The 20,355-nt window shown below is 38.0% G+C and overlaps 2 protein-coding genes across 4 annotated transcripts in view; one reads left to right on the forward strand and one right to left on the reverse strand.

Moving 5' to 3' along the window:
* The window catches only part of LOC145997268 (cytosolic carboxypeptidase 2-like), a 57,057-nt gene extending 52,289 nt beyond the window's left edge, over positions 1-4,768 (forward strand). For both annotated transcript variants that reach the window (XM_083134137.1, XM_083134136.1), the window contains exons 17-18: positions 445-610; positions 1,478-4,768. In XM_083134137.1, the coding sequence (XP_082990263.1) occupies positions 445-610; positions 1,478-2,324 (1,013 nt within the window). In that variant the 3' untranslated portion in view covers positions 2,325-4,768. The remainder of the gene's footprint in view (positions 1-444; positions 611-1,477) is intronic.
* Positions 4,769-5,513: 745 nt separating this feature from the next.
* The window catches only part of LOC145997270 (protein saal1), a 41,274-nt gene continuing 26,432 nt past the window's right edge, over positions 5,514-20,355 (reverse strand). Inside the window, exons 6-7 of one of the 2 annotated variants that reach the window (XM_083134144.1) lie at positions 18,147-18,311; positions 5,514-11,105 (exon numbers count right to left, since the gene is read on the reverse strand). In XM_083134144.1, coding sequence (XP_082990270.1) covers positions 10,570-11,105; positions 18,147-18,311 — 701 coding nt within the window. In that variant the 3' untranslated portion in view covers positions 5,514-10,569. Of the gene's footprint in view, positions 11,106-11,148; positions 11,246-18,146; positions 18,312-20,355 lie in introns of those variants that run through there. The other variant, XM_083134145.1, reaches the window with a different exon arrangement.

Raw genomic sequence — 20,355 nt, forward strand, 5'->3', positions numbered from 1 at the left:
ATAATAGTTCAAAATTAATATACAACTTTTACTCTAACCACTGGTAATATTCAGTATATCCATCTGAAGTAGAGTGCATCAACAATATTTGAATTCCTTGGTTGTTCTTAGTTCAAAAAATCTACTTTTAGTGCACTACTTCAAAAATGTTAACTTTTTCCAGAATTTCCCTGACATTTCCATGCCTTTTCCAGACTGGTTTGTGCACATGTAAATTTACATATAAACAATCAGGACATGCATTTACAATTCTGTAACATTTTTTTGCACTAAAACAATATTTTGATTATGACATAGAAATTTAAGCAAAAAATGCAGGCTTGACCAGAACTACAAACCAGGTATCTCGCATACCATTCCGTTGGTCATACTAACTCAGCTACTGAGCCAGTCCTGACTTCATGCATATAAGTATTAAAGCAGCGGTTATTTATTTTTCTGCAGATGACATGCCTCACATATCGAGATCAGCAGTGGGATTTAGAAGATACGATGACAAGCCTGAATTCAGACGTCATAGAAGTCATTCAGTTTCTGTTGAGACAGCAGAGGAAAATCAAACTGGCTATCGGATACATCCTTGTTGCTCCAAATATTCTGTTTCTTCAAGGTATGTGGATAACCAACGTTCTTAATCTACTTTTTCATGCTGTAGTTGTGTAAGTTTGCACACACTATGTAAATGAATGGTGATTCTCTGAACACTGTGGCTCTCTTTCACTTCCTTGACAAAAATAAAAGCTAAACTGTGAAAAACTTGCCTCAGGGCATTTATAAATATGTATAAATTCAATGGGACTTGGATTAATAAAAGTTTTAGTTTTCACATCTACGGAGAAAACTTCATCCGGAATTCAAGGAATTCCCAGTAAGTAGCCACCCTGTGACAGCAATATGCTTAACATTTCAACACTCCTATTACTTTCATTTCTCTCACAAAACTTGTGTAATTTATACACAAAGCATGTGTATTCATTGCCAAAACATTCAAATCATGTAGATTCATATTCACTGTATACTTCCAGTATTTTACCTGTTCATATAGTACGTTTCAGTGTGTTTTCACTGTTGTTGATATTATTATTATTATAATTATTATTAATAGTACTAATAATATATAAATCATCATCTCATTTACTTGGTAACTCGGAATATAATTTGCCATATTAGTGAAGCAATGATGGCACTAGCTCGAAGTAAGGGGGAGGATGCCCCCTTGGTCGAACTGTTCCACCCAGCAAATAGAAAAAACTATGGAAATAAATTTTCTCTTTTAGCCCCAAAATACATTCTTATATGGTATTTAGTGGTATATTAAACGTGAAAATATTCTTGCTTCCCTCTGCCTTCTCATTTTTTCCTCGTAGTAGCACTGTAGTGAAGTATGCCTTTATACCTTATGCATGTATAGAAATATATATATATAAAAAAATGCATTAGCACATAGTTTGAGGTTATGTATTGCTTATTTTTTTAGGCCAGGTTTCTATCGAGAAAAGGTTCCACACCAAGCAGTGGATGATCTCAGTTATGACCTCCAGTGGAAGATGAACATCCACTCAGCTTCCATTTTGAACCCAATGAGGCAACGCCTTTGGTTCGGAGTTCAAGCCCCTGTTGAACCTGAAGGTACGAGTGCACAGTATGTAGAAAATTCCAAGATTATAGAACAAAACAATGCACCAACAAAGAGAAATATTACCGAAGAAAATAAAGATGTTGTGATTTGGGGTTACACTAACAAACCAATATGTTTAGAAAATCAGCATGCACCTGTAGACAAGGGTGCGTCTGGTTCGAAAAAGATTAAAAACACAGTCCATTCTGTAACAAAAGGTACAGGTAAAGCTGAGACAAGTGATAGTGCGAAACATAAAAGGAAACAGAGACTGAAGAAGCAAAAAGCACTGAAGACCGAGAAAGAAATTCAAATCATAGAAGAATGTATTCAAAGTTCAAGTCATGATGCTAATAAAAAGAGCATTTCCGGCAGAAGTGGTATCGTTCACACGCTCAAGAAACAACACGCTAGCTGTTCTGCTGAAAGAAGTGAAGAGGAGAAGAAGATAAAGTCTCCGAAAAAATGCACTGAGAAATTCCATTCACAGAGCACGTCACGATCACCTTGCAAGAAAAAGCCACAAGTTTCCTCAATTACAGACACAGACAGTGATGACGGCAACAAAAGCGAAGATCCCACGAGTACTCATAGGAAGAACAGAAAGAGAAAAATAACTCAAAAGAAACCAAAGAAAATTGCCACCCCATTATCACAGGCAAGGAAACCATTAAAGAAAAACATCAAGAAAAAAACAGGAACATAATTACAAAAATTTTATATCAGTTCCGTCCAAATGTGCATTCCCTGTAAAATAATTTTTGGTATTTTTCAAGATCGACTTTATATATTGTCATTTTATGGGACAATATGATTTTTAAGCTAAAAGAAGAAGTACATGGGCTATTCTTTAATGTCAGGTGATGTATTTTGTGATAAAAATCTAAAAGGCTTACATGTCAAATTCACCAGTGTCTGTGAACATGGTCATAACTTGGGGATCTAATTTTGTGGGAGCAGGATCAACTTGGGGCTAAACTTTGGTGGAGGGGGAGCAGACTCAAACTTTTTCCATTTTATAAAAATAGCATTGCAAAATCACAATATTACTATTTGCTCCTTATGTCCAAGCAAGCTAAATTTTAATAAACTTGAAAATATTGGGGGCAAGTGCCCCTTCTCCTGCCAACTTATGCCTATATATGTGAAGATCATTTCCTCAAAATAGGATAATCTGCTTAATCAGCAATAAGAAACCAAAATTTGCATTTAAGACATGTTTGCTTAGGGTGGAAATTTGAGTACTGAACATATTTTCTACTTAATATTTGAGAAATTGTTTACCCCTTGATGCAACATTTCATTCCAGCATGCCACTCAATCACTGTTGTCGGTGAATATAATGCATTTATACAGTTTAAACTGTAAAAGGACACAATGCTCAATAAAGACATCAATAATCTTGACCAAGAATGAAAGAAAGCTGTCTAGTTTATCAAGTATTTTGGAAAGCACAATTGTTTATAAAAATAATTTACAATGGAAGTTTTGATTATGTATATACAATATGAAGAGAAAAGTTTCAGAGCATTTTATGAAGATTAATAAATGTAGTTGTTGATGTGTAGAAGAAAATACATTATTAAGTGTTTGTATAGACCTGTTTTTCTATTTTTGTTGAAGTATGTTGAAAACATTTTAATGGCGCATATAACTAAGCACTGTGATAGATTCACTCTAGATATGAACTGTGAATTTAATTGTGGATAAACTTTTGACTGCTTTGTACATTACATGCAATGTAGCATAAAAGATCTTCAAATAGGATTACTTTTGAATGCTGCACTATACAGAAGCCACCAGTGCTTAAAGTGCAGCTACTGTATTTCACCACATAATCGTTGCACCCTGGTTTTCCAGTCCAAAAATTGGTTTACAACCTTTCATCGTGTAATGGTTGCATCTGCAGGGCAGATAACAAAACCAATGATTGCGATGCAGAATCTTTGGATGCATAAGATTACATTTTGTAACTCTCTCGCCTTCTTAAACCCGAAGGTTCATGGCTGCAGCAACACATGCCTCCCATCTGTACCTATCCTGAGCAAGATATATACTCTTTTCCATCCCTACCAATTTCCTTTAGGTTCATCTCAACGTTATCCCTCCATCTTCGTCTTGGCCTTCCTACAGGTCTCTTATCATCAAGTTTCCCAAAAAGAATTCTGTAAACTCTTCTTTCCTCTCCCATTCGTGGCACATGACCTGCCCACCTAAGTCTTCTTGATTTAATCATTACTGTACTTCAACACTAGTAAATTTTCTTCACTGTAATATTTCGACTATAATGCACAAAATAATAACAATTTGTGTGTTAGTGTTAGCATTTTTGTAAGACAGGGAAAATGTTCGCTAAACTGCCCCAAAGAAATGCTGTTCGTCAATTTGGACTATATTCAATTTTAACATACATTCATAAGTATTACATGCATCCTAATCTCGCACCAAAGCAGTTTAGTAATAAATTTATTTCTGTGGTCTAGTTGGTAGGGCATCTCATTGCCACGTGGGAGACCCGGGATTGATTCATGGCATGCGAGATCTAAGGTAGGAATTTTTCCAGCCTTGTCCCTGCATAAAGTGGCTCTGGGGCTCAACCAGCCTCAAATCAATGGGTACCTGGTGGTTAAAGGCAACCAAAGGATGGTGCTGATCACATCACCTTCAAAATGGCCAAGATCAAGAATATGTGGGGCTCTACTCCTATATTGCCTAAATGTGCCTTCATGGCAAACTTTACCTTACCTACTGATAATACCGGCAAAATTTTGTAAATAAAAAAGCTTCACATAATGCTCACAGCCTTCTTTTTTGCATAAAATCTACAATGCTTATGCGGTGAAATATGGTACTAGGATTTCATACTACTACTGTTACATTCAAAACAAAGAACATGAGTATCACAGTATACACAATTCATACATGTTGTAATTTAATTAAATAATCTATGTAAAAGTTACACATCATTTTCCTTTATATAAATTAGATTACAAGTTGTTAGTGTATTAGTAATAATCACATTCCCCATCCGAGCCTGAAAAGTGTATTACATCGAATTTGTACCATTCCAAAGAGTTGTAATAATGTTGTTATTTTTTAGGTAGTTTATGAAAATTGTTTTGTGATTCTTTATTTTATGTTATTTCATACTTTTCTATGACAAATATAGAAATTGCAAATGAATCATTACTTTTCATTGGACTATAACTATATCTCCTACATTTAAGTAGTTGATGGTCGTATGATAATTATCGCAGACAAAAAAATATATTAGGGATGGGCCGATATGGAATTTTGGCCGATACCGATAAAGTACCGATACAAAATTTGCCGATACCGATAACCGATATTCTACTGATCCGATATAAAATTAGAAATGGTCCTTGAAGAACCTGAAATGATCATTGATCTCCTTAATAAATGTGTGTTTCAAGGTGACTGCAGTGCAAAATAAGTTGAATATTTACACATTTACTTTTTTAGAAAGAAGGGCATGGAGATTATCCATAAAAATTACAACAAAATGGCAGAATTTTGCACTAAATTATAAGATATTTATCAATATATCGGATCGGTAAAATAATCGGTAATTTTACCGATAAACCGATACACCGATATGCCTATATCGGCCGATAACGATAGAGTACCGATTAATCGGTCCCATCCCTAAAATATATTTATTGAGAACATTTATGCAATGGTATCTTGATTTTATGGGAACCAAGATGAAAAAAACTTTAAATACAGAAGAAGAAAAAAGGAAAATTTTATAATAGGTTGCTTTATTAAAACCATGAGGATTGGTAAAATCCAGGGTCACACTGTTAATATTTGAACTAATTAACAAGGAAAAATAGAGAATTAGCAAAAAGAATTTTATTGAAAATGGCAGTGAAGTTGACAAAATAAAGTGCATTAATTATATTACCCTGTTACAATAGTTGGACTTCTATACAGTACTATTTTTATACAAAACATTCTCATAATTTGACAAAGTATGAAACATAAAGATCATTATTATTATTATTATTCACTTAGATAATACTGGTATGATGATTCTATTAATTCCAATGTTTACAATTGGAAATTCATATCTCACTAATTCTGTAATATTACTCCACACAATGTTCATATATATCTCAGAATATTACAGTATTTACAACCTTTATTGGAGATATATTTCAAAAAATATATGCACTTATGTGCAGTTCAATATGAAATTATTAAAGGCAAAGTTTCCAACCAACTGTTTACGACGCTATAAGGCAGCTTTCATACCAAAGTCACAAAGTGACATGGGCCCATCCAGTTTGTAAAAAAGCATTCACTGCACATGTGCAACCAACAGGCATGCAACACAATGCTATCAAGAAAACGACCTACTCCAAGTGACATGCAATAACAAATGGGATGTGCAACTTGTCATGTTACTTTGGTATGAAAGATTGCACTGATTTCTGAAGGTTCCTTTCCAAATTACACATGCCACTTGTCACCTATCCTATGTTCTTTCAGTCAGCAGGCTCCCTAAGCGTTAACACAATGTACATGGATATTATACAGGGTGATTATAAAATCTCTATACATTTTAGTGATATCGGGACAAAATATATTTCTTTTGCTTCTTATGTGAAGCAATGCTAAATGTAGAAGAAACAAGAGCCGTTGTTTGTGTTTGTCTGCGTGGAATGATGTATGAACAGGTGCGGATGGACTTCATCCGGAAATTCAGAAAACCAGGCCCCACCAGGCTGACTACCAAGAACCTGCTCAAAAAATTCAAGCGAACTGGTAGTGTTGTGGATGAAGAACATCCTGGTAGGCCAGCCATAACACCACAAATTGTTTAAAGTGTACAGGACGCGATCACACGTAGCCCCACCGCTTCAACCAGGAGACTCAGTATCCATAATCCCACCAGCTCCAAACTGTGGCTCATAGCAGGGTGGATTGGGGGGATGACAAGCTCCCTACTATGCACCAACTGGATGGGGCGCCACCCCATTTTGCCATCATCGTTCTGGATCACCTAAAATAAGTTTTCCCCGGTAGATGGATTTGTCATGCCTTAAAGGTTTTTGGCCCTCCGCTCACCTGACCTGACCCCTTAGACTTTTTAATCTGGGGATTTCTCAAGTCTAAGGTGTACGTGGTGAAGATCCACAGCGTTTCCCAGTTGAAACAACGCATTACGGCCACAGTTACTGAGATTACACCAGCTACGTTAGAGAATGTGTTTTTGGCTGTGGTGGATTGTTTGCATCTGTGCCTAGAGTTGAGGGGTGGCCACATTGAGTTATACTGATTTTGTGTCCTACTGTGATATATGTATCAGTACATATGGTATTTTGTGCCATAAATCCTGTTCATGCAGAAATGTATAGTGACTTTATAATCACCCTGTATTAACTCAAGTTTACTCAAAATTAATATACATGTCAATTTTTACATACCATACTGTCAAGGGATACAGATGACAAATATGCAATTTTAAATTATCCAATATCAATTTTCAATGCAATAGATACTTAGGATTCTGAAATGATGGATATCTAGATCTTGATATTATACCCATGCATGAAGGTCGTCTGAAAAGTTCTCGGCCTTCACCATAGATGGCAATGTTATCAGCAAGATTTTTTCTAAGTTGGTACATCTGTCATAAGCATATGTGTAAAATTGCAAGTCATCCTATCAAATAGCTTCTTTAATACAGTTGTTTGAAATAGATTTGTATTACTTGAAATGGATGAGTTTGAATATCATGCACGGATAAAATTCTTTTGTAAAAGGTTTAATGCCAAAGGAAAATCATTCCATGTTTATAAAAATTTTAGGCTTCTCCTTTTTTAACAATTAAAAAAATGGGCTGCTGAATTTAAACCAGCTTTGAAAATGATCCACGTGAAAGATGTGTGTGTGTGTGTGTGTGTGTTTATATATATATATAATGCAACAGCAGCAGAAAGCAGTCAACAAACACATGATATGGTTTATTACAGAGTGAGGCAGTCAAATGGGAAGATTTAAAAAAATTACAAAAAATAGAGAGCAAATATTAGTTATTTTTTTTAACATGAATGTACTGTAGATGAGTGGAAATTACTAGTGTACCTGAAAAATGTTCATTTTTTGAATCTGGTGTCAGTAAGATGGCATCCTTGGTTTTGCACACATTGTCGAAGTCTCAGAGTAAATTCGCCCATGACGTTGCAAGAGGCAGTCAAACGGGAAGATTTCAGGAATGGCTGGCAGGCATGGTTGGGGGTTATGAGAATGGGGGGGCCCCCTACTTTTTCGAAAATGAACACGGTGACGGTAAACGCTGACATGTTGGTAACCTTTTTCCTGCCTGCCCTCGATGACTATGACCCAGATGAAGAAACACACTTCCAGCAAGATGGTGCAACTAGCCATACTGCCAGAGTGTCTATGGATGTGCTTAGACTCGCATTTCCTGGTCGTCTCATCATCAGATTCGGCGATATTTTGTGGCCTGCCCGTTCACCCAACTTTTTTCTTTGGGGTTACCTCAAATCCAAAGTATTCAAGGACAACCCCCCAAGAACCAGGGATGATTTGAAGGAGCAAATTCGGCAAGAGATCCACAACAAAAAATGAACATTTTTCAGGTACACTAGTAATTTCCACACACGTACAGTACAATCATGTTCAAAAGATAAATAATATTTGCTCTCTCTATTTTTTGTGATTTTTTTAAATCTTCCATTTGATTTCCTCACCCTATAGATGATAAGTTAAAGTGCAGGAAATTGCTGAGGCTACAGGCACTTCAAAAGAAAGCATAGGATATATTTTGTATGAAGAATTACGTATGAAAAATCTTTGTGCAAGATGGGTGCCATGCTTGCTCGAACAGATGAAAAAAAAGCATTTGTATGAAAATCTCTGAACAGTGTTTGGAGCATTTTAAGAAAAATAAAAATGATTTTGGGTATTGATTTATAACTACAGATGAGACTTTGATTCACCATTACATCAGAATCGAAACAGCAGTCACATTCAAGAAATATTTAATATAATAACCCGTGGCACAACAGCCCACGAGAGTCAGGGTCTACCTACAGACTGCCGGCCTCAGTCCCACATGCCTCAGCAGAGATGGGTGATTACCCAACCAGTTACAGGGTGATGTGTGATCAGCACAACCAACCTCCAGTCCTCGTTGTAGGTTTCCGTGACCGGGTTATGCTACTCATTTTTAGCTCCCCAATTTCCTCACGATGGTGGGTGGTCACTGGTCCCATACACAGGCCGAAATCTCAGGAGAAAAGTTGTAACGCTTTCCTCAGGAGACTTGAACCTGCACCCATACCCAGAGCCCAAAGCATGATGGAAGGTTATGGATTCAGAACCGCCTTCCTCTATAGAAATAAATTTTCCTTCTTTCAGCTGTTGAACACTCTTAAAATCACTGAGTGTGCTCATGATTAATATTCATGTATTAAAAAATATACTACACTGAAATATTATACAATCCCTCAGTTAAAAAATACAAGGTGAAACATCTTTATTGTATTTGTCTTAAAATTGGGCCAATATGAAATTTTAACCAATACAGTGTAAATATAAAATTTACTGGCTCAGATAACGATTATTCTACCAATATAATATTAAATGGAAAAATTCATATGATGAATCTGATTGGTTCATTTGCTTCTTTATTTAATGTATGTAACCAGGTGCTGTCATTGGTTTTGACTTACAAAAAGAAGCTACTTATCTAGAAACTGTGCATCAGTGGCTACTTATAGATATATTTGATTGGCACAATTATCGGCAATTTTAGCAATATACCTGCAACAACCAGGCAGACCGATCCCAAATGAAATCTGTCACATTACCAGATTATATAAACAGTACTTTCATTTTTTATTATTCACAGTTGAATCCTGATAATTCAATGTAGACAGAACTGAGATTATCTCAAATTATAAAAAAACTCTGACTATATGAAATAACCTAGTGAAAACTGGAAGCAGCAAAATAAAAAATGACATAACTGAAAAATACAGTATGTTAAAAATGGTATATACGGTGCTAGTGTGAATATGAAAGACGTAACAATGAAAAAAATGATGAAGCGTCTTTTGCTTCGGGACACTGCATAGTTTCCAAGCAGTAAGTCTGAATAACAGATTGTCGGTAGGGGTTACCTCTGGCTGTTGTTTTATGTAGCACATTGGCAACTCCAATGCATTTTTATTTCGTTTTGGCCTCAGCTTATATGGAGCATTGAATTATCAAGACACTACTGTACTTATAAACATCACATAATCTAAAATAATCATTAAATAATTAATGCACTGTTTTAAATATATAGTGAATACTCAGGCCTGGATGCCACACCTCACACAATTTCAACTATAACTTTTAAGCCACGTAGTGTCAAATAGATAGTTAACTTTTTCATATTTTTACTTTCCATTATCTCATTTTTATTCATTTTGTGTCCCTTGTGAAATATTTTTTTTCCTGAGTGGAGGCTTGGGGCTGTAATCCCACCCATCCTTAATCCACACCTGTGAATAATTATGTAATGATGTAAGTTTTGAACAAAAGAGCCGTTTTCAGCATGATATCCATCCATGTATTTCTAGGGGAGATGCTTGTATGTGTTATCAAAATTCTGTACAAATAAACCACAGTGCCAATGCTATCTGTGAACAGAGTATTAAACTCAAAACATCTGATGCCACTTTGTCAGAAACATATCAAATGACACTAACAACAATGGGTAGTGTGTAAGTATATAGTACATGGGTCAAAGGGCATTGTCAAGATTCCCCATTTTCCCTATTCTTCAGAACACACTCACCTTGGCGACAAAAGAACACATTGACAATGACGACGAAACAATGGCTTACAGCAACTGCACGGTACATAATGACTTCACTTCAACTTAACAAAGAAATTTATTTTGTTCCCATTCAAGTAACATTCAAACAATCATTAAATATTGACTTAAGCCTATTATACTTGTCACTATTCTCCAGCACTGCATGAACATGTTGCAAAATCTCACTGTCCTTCACCTGAATAGCCTCGCAAAACGTTCTTATTTGAAACGAATGGCACTGATTCAAAGCACTGAAAACTTTGTCCAAGTTGCATTCAACTTTTAAAATTGAGATGCAGTAATCTTGTAAAGATTCCAACACATCTTGCTTATTATTTTTTGTTTTGTTGTCCTTCAACTCTGGTCCAGCACTTGTGGACTCACCGTTCGTGTTACCACCTTTTTCTGACGGATCATCCTTAGATTCATCCGAAAGTTCACTCAATGTTTTCACCAAGTTTACAAAAGTATGTCTATGGAAGGCAACGTTCGAGAGCATTTCCAAAATTGTCAAAATGCACGTCAAAAACTCAGAATTTTCTTCCCCTAATTGGCGTAAGGCATGTTTCTTTGTGAATGGGAAGACTAATCGATTCATTTTATGCACAACGGCTTCCGCATGCTCTTCTGTGGAAACATAAAGCAATTTCAATACTATAATCTGTTCATAACTAAATTTGTAATCACTTGGGAGCGGATATTTAGGTAAAAACATTTTTTTTTCTTGCTTCAGTCGGCCATGCTCAATAGAAATGGTGACCATATGGCTGCAATGTCATAATTTTACCTTTAGCACATAAAAAAAACATACAGTGTACAGTCATGGACACTTCTGGGTTGTAGCGAAAGTCAGTTGGATCATTACAACCCAGAACTGTTCATGACAGTACATATTTTAGACATTCCAGACAAAATGATGTGTGTTTCAAAGGCAACAGATCCTGTTGTGGTAACACTGGCAGAGACGATTCCACACAGGTAAAACAGCGGCAGCAAAAAATCAGGCGAAGCCAGGCTGGCTCGGTAGCTCAGTGGTAGAGCCAGAGACCCAGGTTCAAGTCCTGGTCGAGCCTGCATTTTTTGCTAAAAATTCTACGTAGTACATCTCCTGCATGTGCCAGAGGTGTATATTGTAGGCTATCTAGGCTACCTGCAAAGCCCAGGCTCAGAAGAGAAGAAGAATCGATTGGAAAATGTGCATAAAATTGTTCATTTCAATGAGATGATGATGGCATTTCAGGAGTTAGCACACTTATTTCTCAGAAGTTGTTACACTTATTTCTCACGAGTTGGCAATATTGCCTACTTTCTTTGACATTCGCGAAACCATAAAAAAAGCACGCAAGGGGTACCGTGAGTTTAGGATGGCAGTCTTCTAGCATGAATATCGTCAGTGTTTCGAACCCCTTGTTCCCAGCATGGAATCTTCACAGGAATGGGGAATTTTTGGGTGAGGAAAGGGGAAGAAGAATGCTTATGACAAGGAAATTCCCATCTGGGCCAAGCATACTACTTGCAGACAAGAGGGAGAGACCACTGGCCTCTTCAAACAGCCAGGGGTGAGGGGAAGTTGGGGAGTTTGTTGGCTGCCCAGGTTTATGATAAATATAACCGAAATGACAAACGACAGTTTCAGGTACTCTTGCTCTATAGTTCAATTGGAATCGCGTTGGGTTCATTTCCTTGGTGCGCGGAACTTTTTTCTTTCAAGGCAGGTCGCTGTGTAGTATGGGGAATGAGGGTGTGGATTATATTTTTGTAAATGATAATGTGCTGTGTTGAGTAGTGAACTAAATGAATGACATAATTAAGGTTTTACTCTGCTTACATATGAGGATAAGCTTCAAATCGTTGTTGAATTTTTGTTCTTAATCCACTTTGTGCACAGAGAGATGACTGGACCTATAGTTTAATGTGGGATCCGAACCACTATGTGCCTCCACCGGGTATTGAACCTGGGACCCCTTTGTTTCAATGCGACGACATTGCCACTATGCCAACGAGGAGGCACCCATGCTTCAACTTGTGAAGATATGTACTGTAGGTCTCACACTCCAAAAGAAGTATACAAGGTAAGAAGTTATTATACATTGTATATTTTATTATTGCATCTAGGTCTACATAAATATTTCACAATATCACATCACTTCAAAATCCCAAAAAATGAACAAGAACCTCCCTCCCTCCCCACAATAAATGTTTTGTCCATTCGAACATTATGACATAGTGAGAAAGCCCAGATTTTGACCCTGTATACACCACTAGTGTGTGCCTAATATTACCGGATTTACATTGGCCAGTCAAAAAATTAGTTGCACACCCTGTGAAAAATTTTGGTACAGGGATATTTTCTTGCAACAGGTTGGCAACACTGCAGACAAGTATCTGTGGCGCGTGACGTAGCAGCATTGACGTGGTAGTTGGAGGTTGCTTGCTAACTAGTCGTGAACATGTTTCGGCAGCTGCAGGTGGCATCCAAAGTGGAAGTGCATGCAGTGATTTGGTTTTTGCGGGCAAGAGGGTGTAACTGCACAGAAATTTAATGGCAGGTGCACGAAGTGTATGGTGAAAATGCAATATCAGCTATCTCAAAGTGGTGCACCATGTTTGAGAACGGACGTACAGATATTGACGACGCTTACTGTGAGAGAAGACCATCAACTTTGACAATAGCGGAGATTGGCACTCACGTGAATGAACTCATTCTTGCAAACAGATGCGTAACAATAGACAAAATCCCAAATGAACTCGGTATTTCACATGGAAGTGTGCATACGATCATTGCCGAGATTCTCGAATTCCGTAAAGTTTGTGCACGATGGGTGCCACACGAACACAAAGGGAAGCGTTTTGACATTCCTTATGCATTTTGGAAAAGTTATCAACATGAAGGACAGGAGATTTTTGGACAAAATTGTGACCAGAGATGAGTCATGGGTTCATCATTTCTCACCTGAAATGAAACACAGCTCCCTCGAGTGGAAACATCCCACGTCCACGACTCGAACAAAGTGCTTAACAGTTCCATCTGCGGGGAAGGTAATGCTGACGCTGCTTTTCGACAGAGAAGGTGTGGTGTATACCGAATTCATGCTGAAGGGTGCCACGATTAATGCATCGTCTTATTGTGAAACCTTAAAATGATTGCGAAAAGCACTTAAAGATCAACGGCCAGGTAAACTTTCGAAAGGCATGCGAGACCACATGCGGCAAGACTAACGTCGGATCTTCCACGCAAGTTTCGATGGGAAGTATGGGATCACCCCCTTATAGCCCAGATCTTGCACCTTGTGATTTCCATGTTTTCGGACCCATGAAAGAAGAACTTGCAAAGCGACGATATCCCTCAGATCACGAGGTGCAAGCTGCAACCTGTCAATAGTTATCGGACGTTGAACGCGACTTCTTCACAGCAGGTATAGACAAACTTGTGACATGCCTCGACAAATGTTTAAATAAAGGAGGTGATTACGTCGAAAAGTAGCTTCTGTATGGAACTTTTATGTGGAAATAAGTTTCGTGAAAGTTCGCTCCTGGTTTGTTTTCTCATGCTGTGCAACTAACTTTTTGACTGACCCACGTACATCTCTACGCTGGGAGGAACCAGGCAACGTTGATGTCTACAGTGTTTCAAAGGCAACAGATCCCATTGCGGTAGCTCTAGCAGACGATTCCACACAGGTAAAACAGAGACAGCGAAAAATCAGACGAAGCCAGGCTGGCTCGGTAGCTCAGTGGTAAAGAAATGGCACGGTATGCCAGAGACCTGGGTTTGAGTCCTGGTTGAGCCTGCATTTTTCACTGAAAATTCTACATAAAATAATGTTTCAAAATTCTTTCTGTAAATGCATAAAATAGACAAAATATTTTGCTATACTTGAAGATTTATTGAAAGATGAATGTTTACAAAACGATTTGGGGTTCCTATCTGCAAATCTTAGCCTTTTGTGTGGTGTGATAGAAAAACGTTCACATAACTGCTTTGCAAAACAGTGAAATTAGAGCAGTTGAAAGAAAATTGAACTCTCTTTCAGGGACATGCCTGCAGGTGCTTAAAGATAAATTCTGACATCTGTTTGAAAAAGCATATGGTACCAAAAACTGTGTAAAGCTGTTTAGATTCTAGAGAGTGAACATGTAGGTGAAACTGATGGTGTAAGCGTGCATGACATCCCGCTCTTCAAATATGCATCTGACTACCTGTGATGTGGAAAGGTGGTTTTCATAATACATACAAGTCATGGTTCAGAGATAATTGGCATTAATTTTCAATGGACAATTTGGAAAAGGGCTTTGTTGTTTACTGTAATCAACAGAATGCAACAAGCAACTAACATCCTGCTGTCACTGGTGAGTATCTATTTATATGTCAGGATTTTGAATGAAACATTTTTGACTTTTAGGCACATACATACATTGTTTTTAGAACATACAAAATAAATATTTTTCAGCTTTTTAGCACCTAAAAATCTGCTCCCTAGTAATCACATTTAACAGTTAATGAACCTTATCTAAAATTAGAAACATCAATGCACAAAAATTCACCTCATAAGTAGGGCTAAGCTGATATCACCATTTACTGATACCCTAACCGATTCCTACCGATGTCAATACTTGTGTAATTCAAATTTAAAATTTCAAAGGCTAGTTACTGAGTCATACTAACTCATCACATTACATTCCTTTAATTACATTAAATAACTCCAAAATTATTCTCATGTCGCATTAAAACACTTTAAAATGTCTGGTGACAAGGTATTTTTTTATATGAACTCCTTTCTAGAACCAGAGGATATAAAAACAAAAAAAAAAAAAATTAAATGTTGCAGTTACACTGAAAAATCGGTGGATTGTAACCATCTGTTCCTGAATTTCACGTAAACGACGATCTTGTTGTTTGGGTTATCTTCGAGTGGTAGAAAAAAAGATGTTAAAATACATACAAATAAAGTTATAAAAAAAGGATAATTTGGCCAGCTCTGTTTATGCTCTGCTGTCCTTTATTCTGTCATTTGAAATAAAAACATGTTACTACAATATCGATATCGGCCGATATCAGCAGTCACACAAAAGACTCACAGAAGGGAAGAATACATGAAGAAATTGCTGAATCCACAACTCTCCTCCCCCATGCTTGAATGTAGATAAAACAAAATTAATTCCACAGTGATCTTAATCCCTCTTTACCAATAACTCTGCAAGTGCTTGGCCCAATGGGATAACAGTGCTGGAAACGCCACCTTTCTTATCCCACAAGTTGGCAAGCAAGAATTGACAATGAATGGTTTCTATTACTACAGAGCGTCTACCAGCCATTACATGCCTTCAAGAATAGTAGCTTTCCTTTACTATTGTCATCTACTTCCCAGAAGGGTGGAGCTTTAACCAGCATATCTCAGAAAGTATATATTTAATCTGTGCACATGGGTCTTCTTCTCTGACCTTCCAACCTATCACAAGAAAGGGTGAACAAACCTTTGAAAAGGACAAATGTAGACAGATGACTTGCTGCTCTTGGCCGTGCTTCTAGCCACTCAAAAACAAAGGTATCTGTGAAAATAATTTAACCGACACCTGCCAATACAGACACCATTGGTATCAGCTGATACAGATACAGAGATTTGGGAACTTTAGGTTCTGTCCTGATTAGCATATTTGAGCACAGAAAACTTAAAACAAACTTTTTTACCACATCGGCTGTTCTTCTCATCATTTTAACCAAAATTGAAATCCTATGTTCTTAGAGAAACAGGAAAAAAACACACAGTGAAATGAATACAGAAGTTTAACATTGGTCATTTGTCACTGGTATTGTGAAAGAAAATGGAAAAAGATAAAAATTCACTATAAAGAAGTCAGGAGGCAGTTGTCATTTTCCTTGATACTGCCAGTGCATGTAACAACATATTTTGTCCAGCTTGTAATGTAAGAAGTGAGGTAAAGGCAAAGTTCCCCGTGCATATAATACCGTGCTATGAAGGCACATGTAGGGGATGTGGGGGTAGGGCCCCACACATTCTCGATCTAGGTCATGTGATCAGGACAATGCTCCGGCTGCCTTTACCCCCAGGTACCAGGCTGGGTGAGCCCCAGAGCTGCTTTATGCAGGGACAAGGTCAGAAAAATCCTGACCTTAGATCACCCGCCCCAGGAATCAAACACAGGTCTCCAACGTGGCAGTCAGACACCCTACCAACTCGACCACCTCGGCTTCCAATGTAAGAAGATATTGAGTGAAATGTTGATATTCATATCATTCTGGAAGGGATGGGTGGAGATAATGATTTCCGCAAAGTGCCGATGCCAATAACCAAAATCAAAAAGCAAACTTTTCGTGAAAATCACAAATGATTTTATCTCCTCTTTAAATAATGAATATGAGCATGACTCTGATAAGATTTTCCTTCCTAAAAGAAAAGAACGTGACATGAAGACACAGAAAGTGTAGGTGAAGGGCATGACATCTCGGTCTCAACCACAGTGAAGACGCAATTATCACCATGTTCCAGTTGCAATTAACTCCTACCACACGGTGCTCATTGATTAGAGGCTGGGTGGGCCATAGAGCTGCTTTATACAGGGATAGGAATGTCAGAATAAATCCCACTCAAGTTGAACTCATATGTCCTGCAAGGCAGACAGATGCCCTATTGACTTGAGTACTGCCCCTCTTAGAGAAAAGAAGATGCCCTTATAAATTTGTTACAAATTCCTGCACATTCATTATTAACAACAGCAATGACAGGATGGCACGAGACTATCGACACAGAACATAAAAAATGCATACCAGGAAAACAATAAAACAAAGTATGTGTTGCTAACACAATAATTTAACTTAAACCATGAAGGCACAAGGTGGAAATCAACTCTCCTTGCTTCATCACACAGTTCAATAAAATTTCCTCACAACCACAGTGTTATTGCTTCTGCAGAGGGGTGAAATAACAAACTACACAACAGCAAAGTTACATCTAGCTACAGGTTACAAAACTGAGGGAAAAATCTATACAGTGGAACCCCGATTATATGTTGGAGTTCTGGCTGAAATAATAAAACTTTCTAATTCGATGAATATAAAATTTAGAAAATTGTATGTGCTTCATTGGTGGACAACTGGGCCAGCATTAAATAGGTGAGAAGCCTGGGATATACTTGTATGCACTAAATAATAAATTGCTTGTTTCACAGTTAAATTATTATATCCCAACAATGTAATGTTGATCACAATATTCATTGCATATCTGCTCCTTTATTCTTTTGTAAAATTCATTCCATTGTTATAACTGTATCATTATTCAAACTAAATAAATATCTGATCAAGGGAGCGTGTGATCTCCTGAAACATAACAGCAAAAATTGTGTTTATGTGCTTGTCAGAACCGTAAAAAACAAGAGAAATAATTATACAATGCAAGCAACATGAACAGTACACGCAAGAAAAATTATTTAAGAATGGCTGTTGTAATACTTTGCTAGAGTATGAAGAAATCATATTTTCTTGTGTGCCATAATGGTGTTTTTTTAAAATTTTATCATGCCAGGTTTTCTCTTTATAGGCCAGGAAGGTTGATTACATAAAACATAAAAAATCTTGAGTTCCACTGTATTCTTTTCCCCTTCTCCTCTATATTTGCCCAGCTACAATACAATATTCAAAACCAAGCTTACCTAATGCCGCTTTCCCTTCCGTGTGGAATGTGAAATTGTACAATATGGAGACCCAGTGATGTTCCGAGTCCCTCACTTTCCTGCTCCCTGCATATCCCTCTTCGCCATCATCCTCGTACTTGCTGTGCAGTTGTTCCAAAGCAACCAGAAGGGAGTGGACAAGGTCTGTGGAAAGAGATTAGACATACAAAACTACACTCATGCTCATAAATTAAGGATAATGCTGAATCATATACAAAGAAATATTTGATGTGCACGTTGCAGCTTGAAATGATGTCTGGGTACTGTACCAAAGAACCTGTGTTGACTATGACCTTTATCCAGTGTGTGGTGGCGCTGTAAGCAGACAAATGACTCACAGGAGCGAAACTGCTGACCAGAGTACAGTGCCTATAGGAAGTGTGCAGTTGTGTTCGGTTGTGCGAATGGTGAGTGTGTGTGAAATGGCTCAACAAACACATATTGATGATGTAATGAGGGGAAGGATACTTGGGCGGCTAGAGGTGGGCCAAAGACAGCAGGTCGTGTCACAGGTGCTCCATGTGCCACAAAGTGTCATCTCACGATTATGGCAACGATTCCAACAGACTGGAAATGTGTCTAGGCGCTATAGCAGTGGACGTCCACAGTGTACAACACCACGAGACGACAGGTATCTCACCGTAAGTGCCCGGAGACACTGACGGAGTGCTGCTGGGGGCCTTGCTCGAGACCTTGCAGCTGCCACTGGAACAGTTGTTTTCAGACACACTGTGTACAGACGACTCAACAGGCACGGTTTATTCGCCCGGAGGCCTGCAATTTGCATTCCACTGTCACATGGTCACAGAGTAGCCCGTAACAACTGGTGTAGAGAACACAGGACATGGACAATGGAAGAATGGTCTCGGGTACTCTTCACTAATGAGTCCAGGTATAATCTCAACAATGATTCTCGTCATGTAACCATCTGGCGTGAACCAGGAACCAGATAGCAACCCGGTACCATCGTCGAAAGGGACCAGTATGGAGGTGGTGGTGTCATGGTGTGGGTGGCATTATCCTGGGTTCACGTACACCCTTGCATATCTTCGACAGAGGTACTGTAACAGGTCAGGTGTACCGGGATGTTATTCTGCAAGACCACGTTCGTCTTTTCAGAGGTGCAGTCGGTCCTACGTTCCTCCTGATGGATGACAATGCCAGGCCACACCGAGCTGCTACTGTGGAGGAGTACCTTCAAACAGAAGACATCATACAAATGGAGTGGCCTGCCTAATCCCCTGACCTCAACCCAATCAAACATGCTTGGGATGCTCTAGGCCGACGTGTCGCCGCACGTCTTCCACCTCCTCGGACTCTTCAGGAGTTCCGATAGACACTGGTGCAAGAATGGGAGGCCATACCCCAACAGCTGCTGCTCGACAACCCCCTCCAGAGTATGCCAAGCCGTTGTACTGCATGTGTCAATGTGCATGGGCATCTCATTCAATACTGAAACCTGTGCACATGCTCAAAGAACTGTGGAACAACATTTTACAATCTCACTTGCTTTGTATCATATGTGCGCTCTTTGGTTTTTCTCACGTTTTCTGCAATAAACAGGGTTAAACAGGGTATGTGGATGTCTCTCTCGTGTGTTCAACATGTGTGTGTGCTACCACAACTAGTTTGTTTCAGTGCTGTATCGTGGGGCACCAAAACCTCTATTATCCTTAATTTATGAGCATGAGTGTATAAAGAGTATGGGGAACATTTATTTATTTGAAAAAAATAGAAGTATGAAAATATACAACCATTGTTAAAAAAAAAAAATCACGACTGCCACAAAACAAAACTAAACTCGTGGATGCTCTTTTATAGGTCAAGTGACTTGTAGGACACCCTGGACTGTATTCTTACAGACAAATGGTGCTGCGTACAATTCACAGTCTCAGCTTTTATCAGTGGCATAGAAATTTTACTTTTTCACAATGTTGATAGGGATTTCACCTCCGAAACATTTGTTCTTTAAATTACTGTTTTCACTAAGGAGCTTACATCCTTGTAAGAAAAGGGTGAAAGGGTGCAAATTGCTGATACAACAATTACAATTTTTAATACATGAACAAGAACAACTTTGGTGTAACAGAGAGTAACACAGTTCTGGAACTTTTCTGACAAAGATTGCACATAATCAGAAAATGGCCATTGTAAATATAAACAAATAAATATTTTTTTTTAAAAAATG

The sequence above is a fragment of the Lepisma saccharinum genome, chromosome 13 (genome assembly GCF_977018435.1).
Source record: "Lepisma saccharinum chromosome 13, izLepSacc3.1, whole genome shotgun sequence".
In the NCBI taxonomy this organism is placed as follows: domain Eukaryota; kingdom Metazoa; phylum Arthropoda; class Insecta; order Zygentoma; family Lepismatidae; genus Lepisma; species Lepisma saccharinum.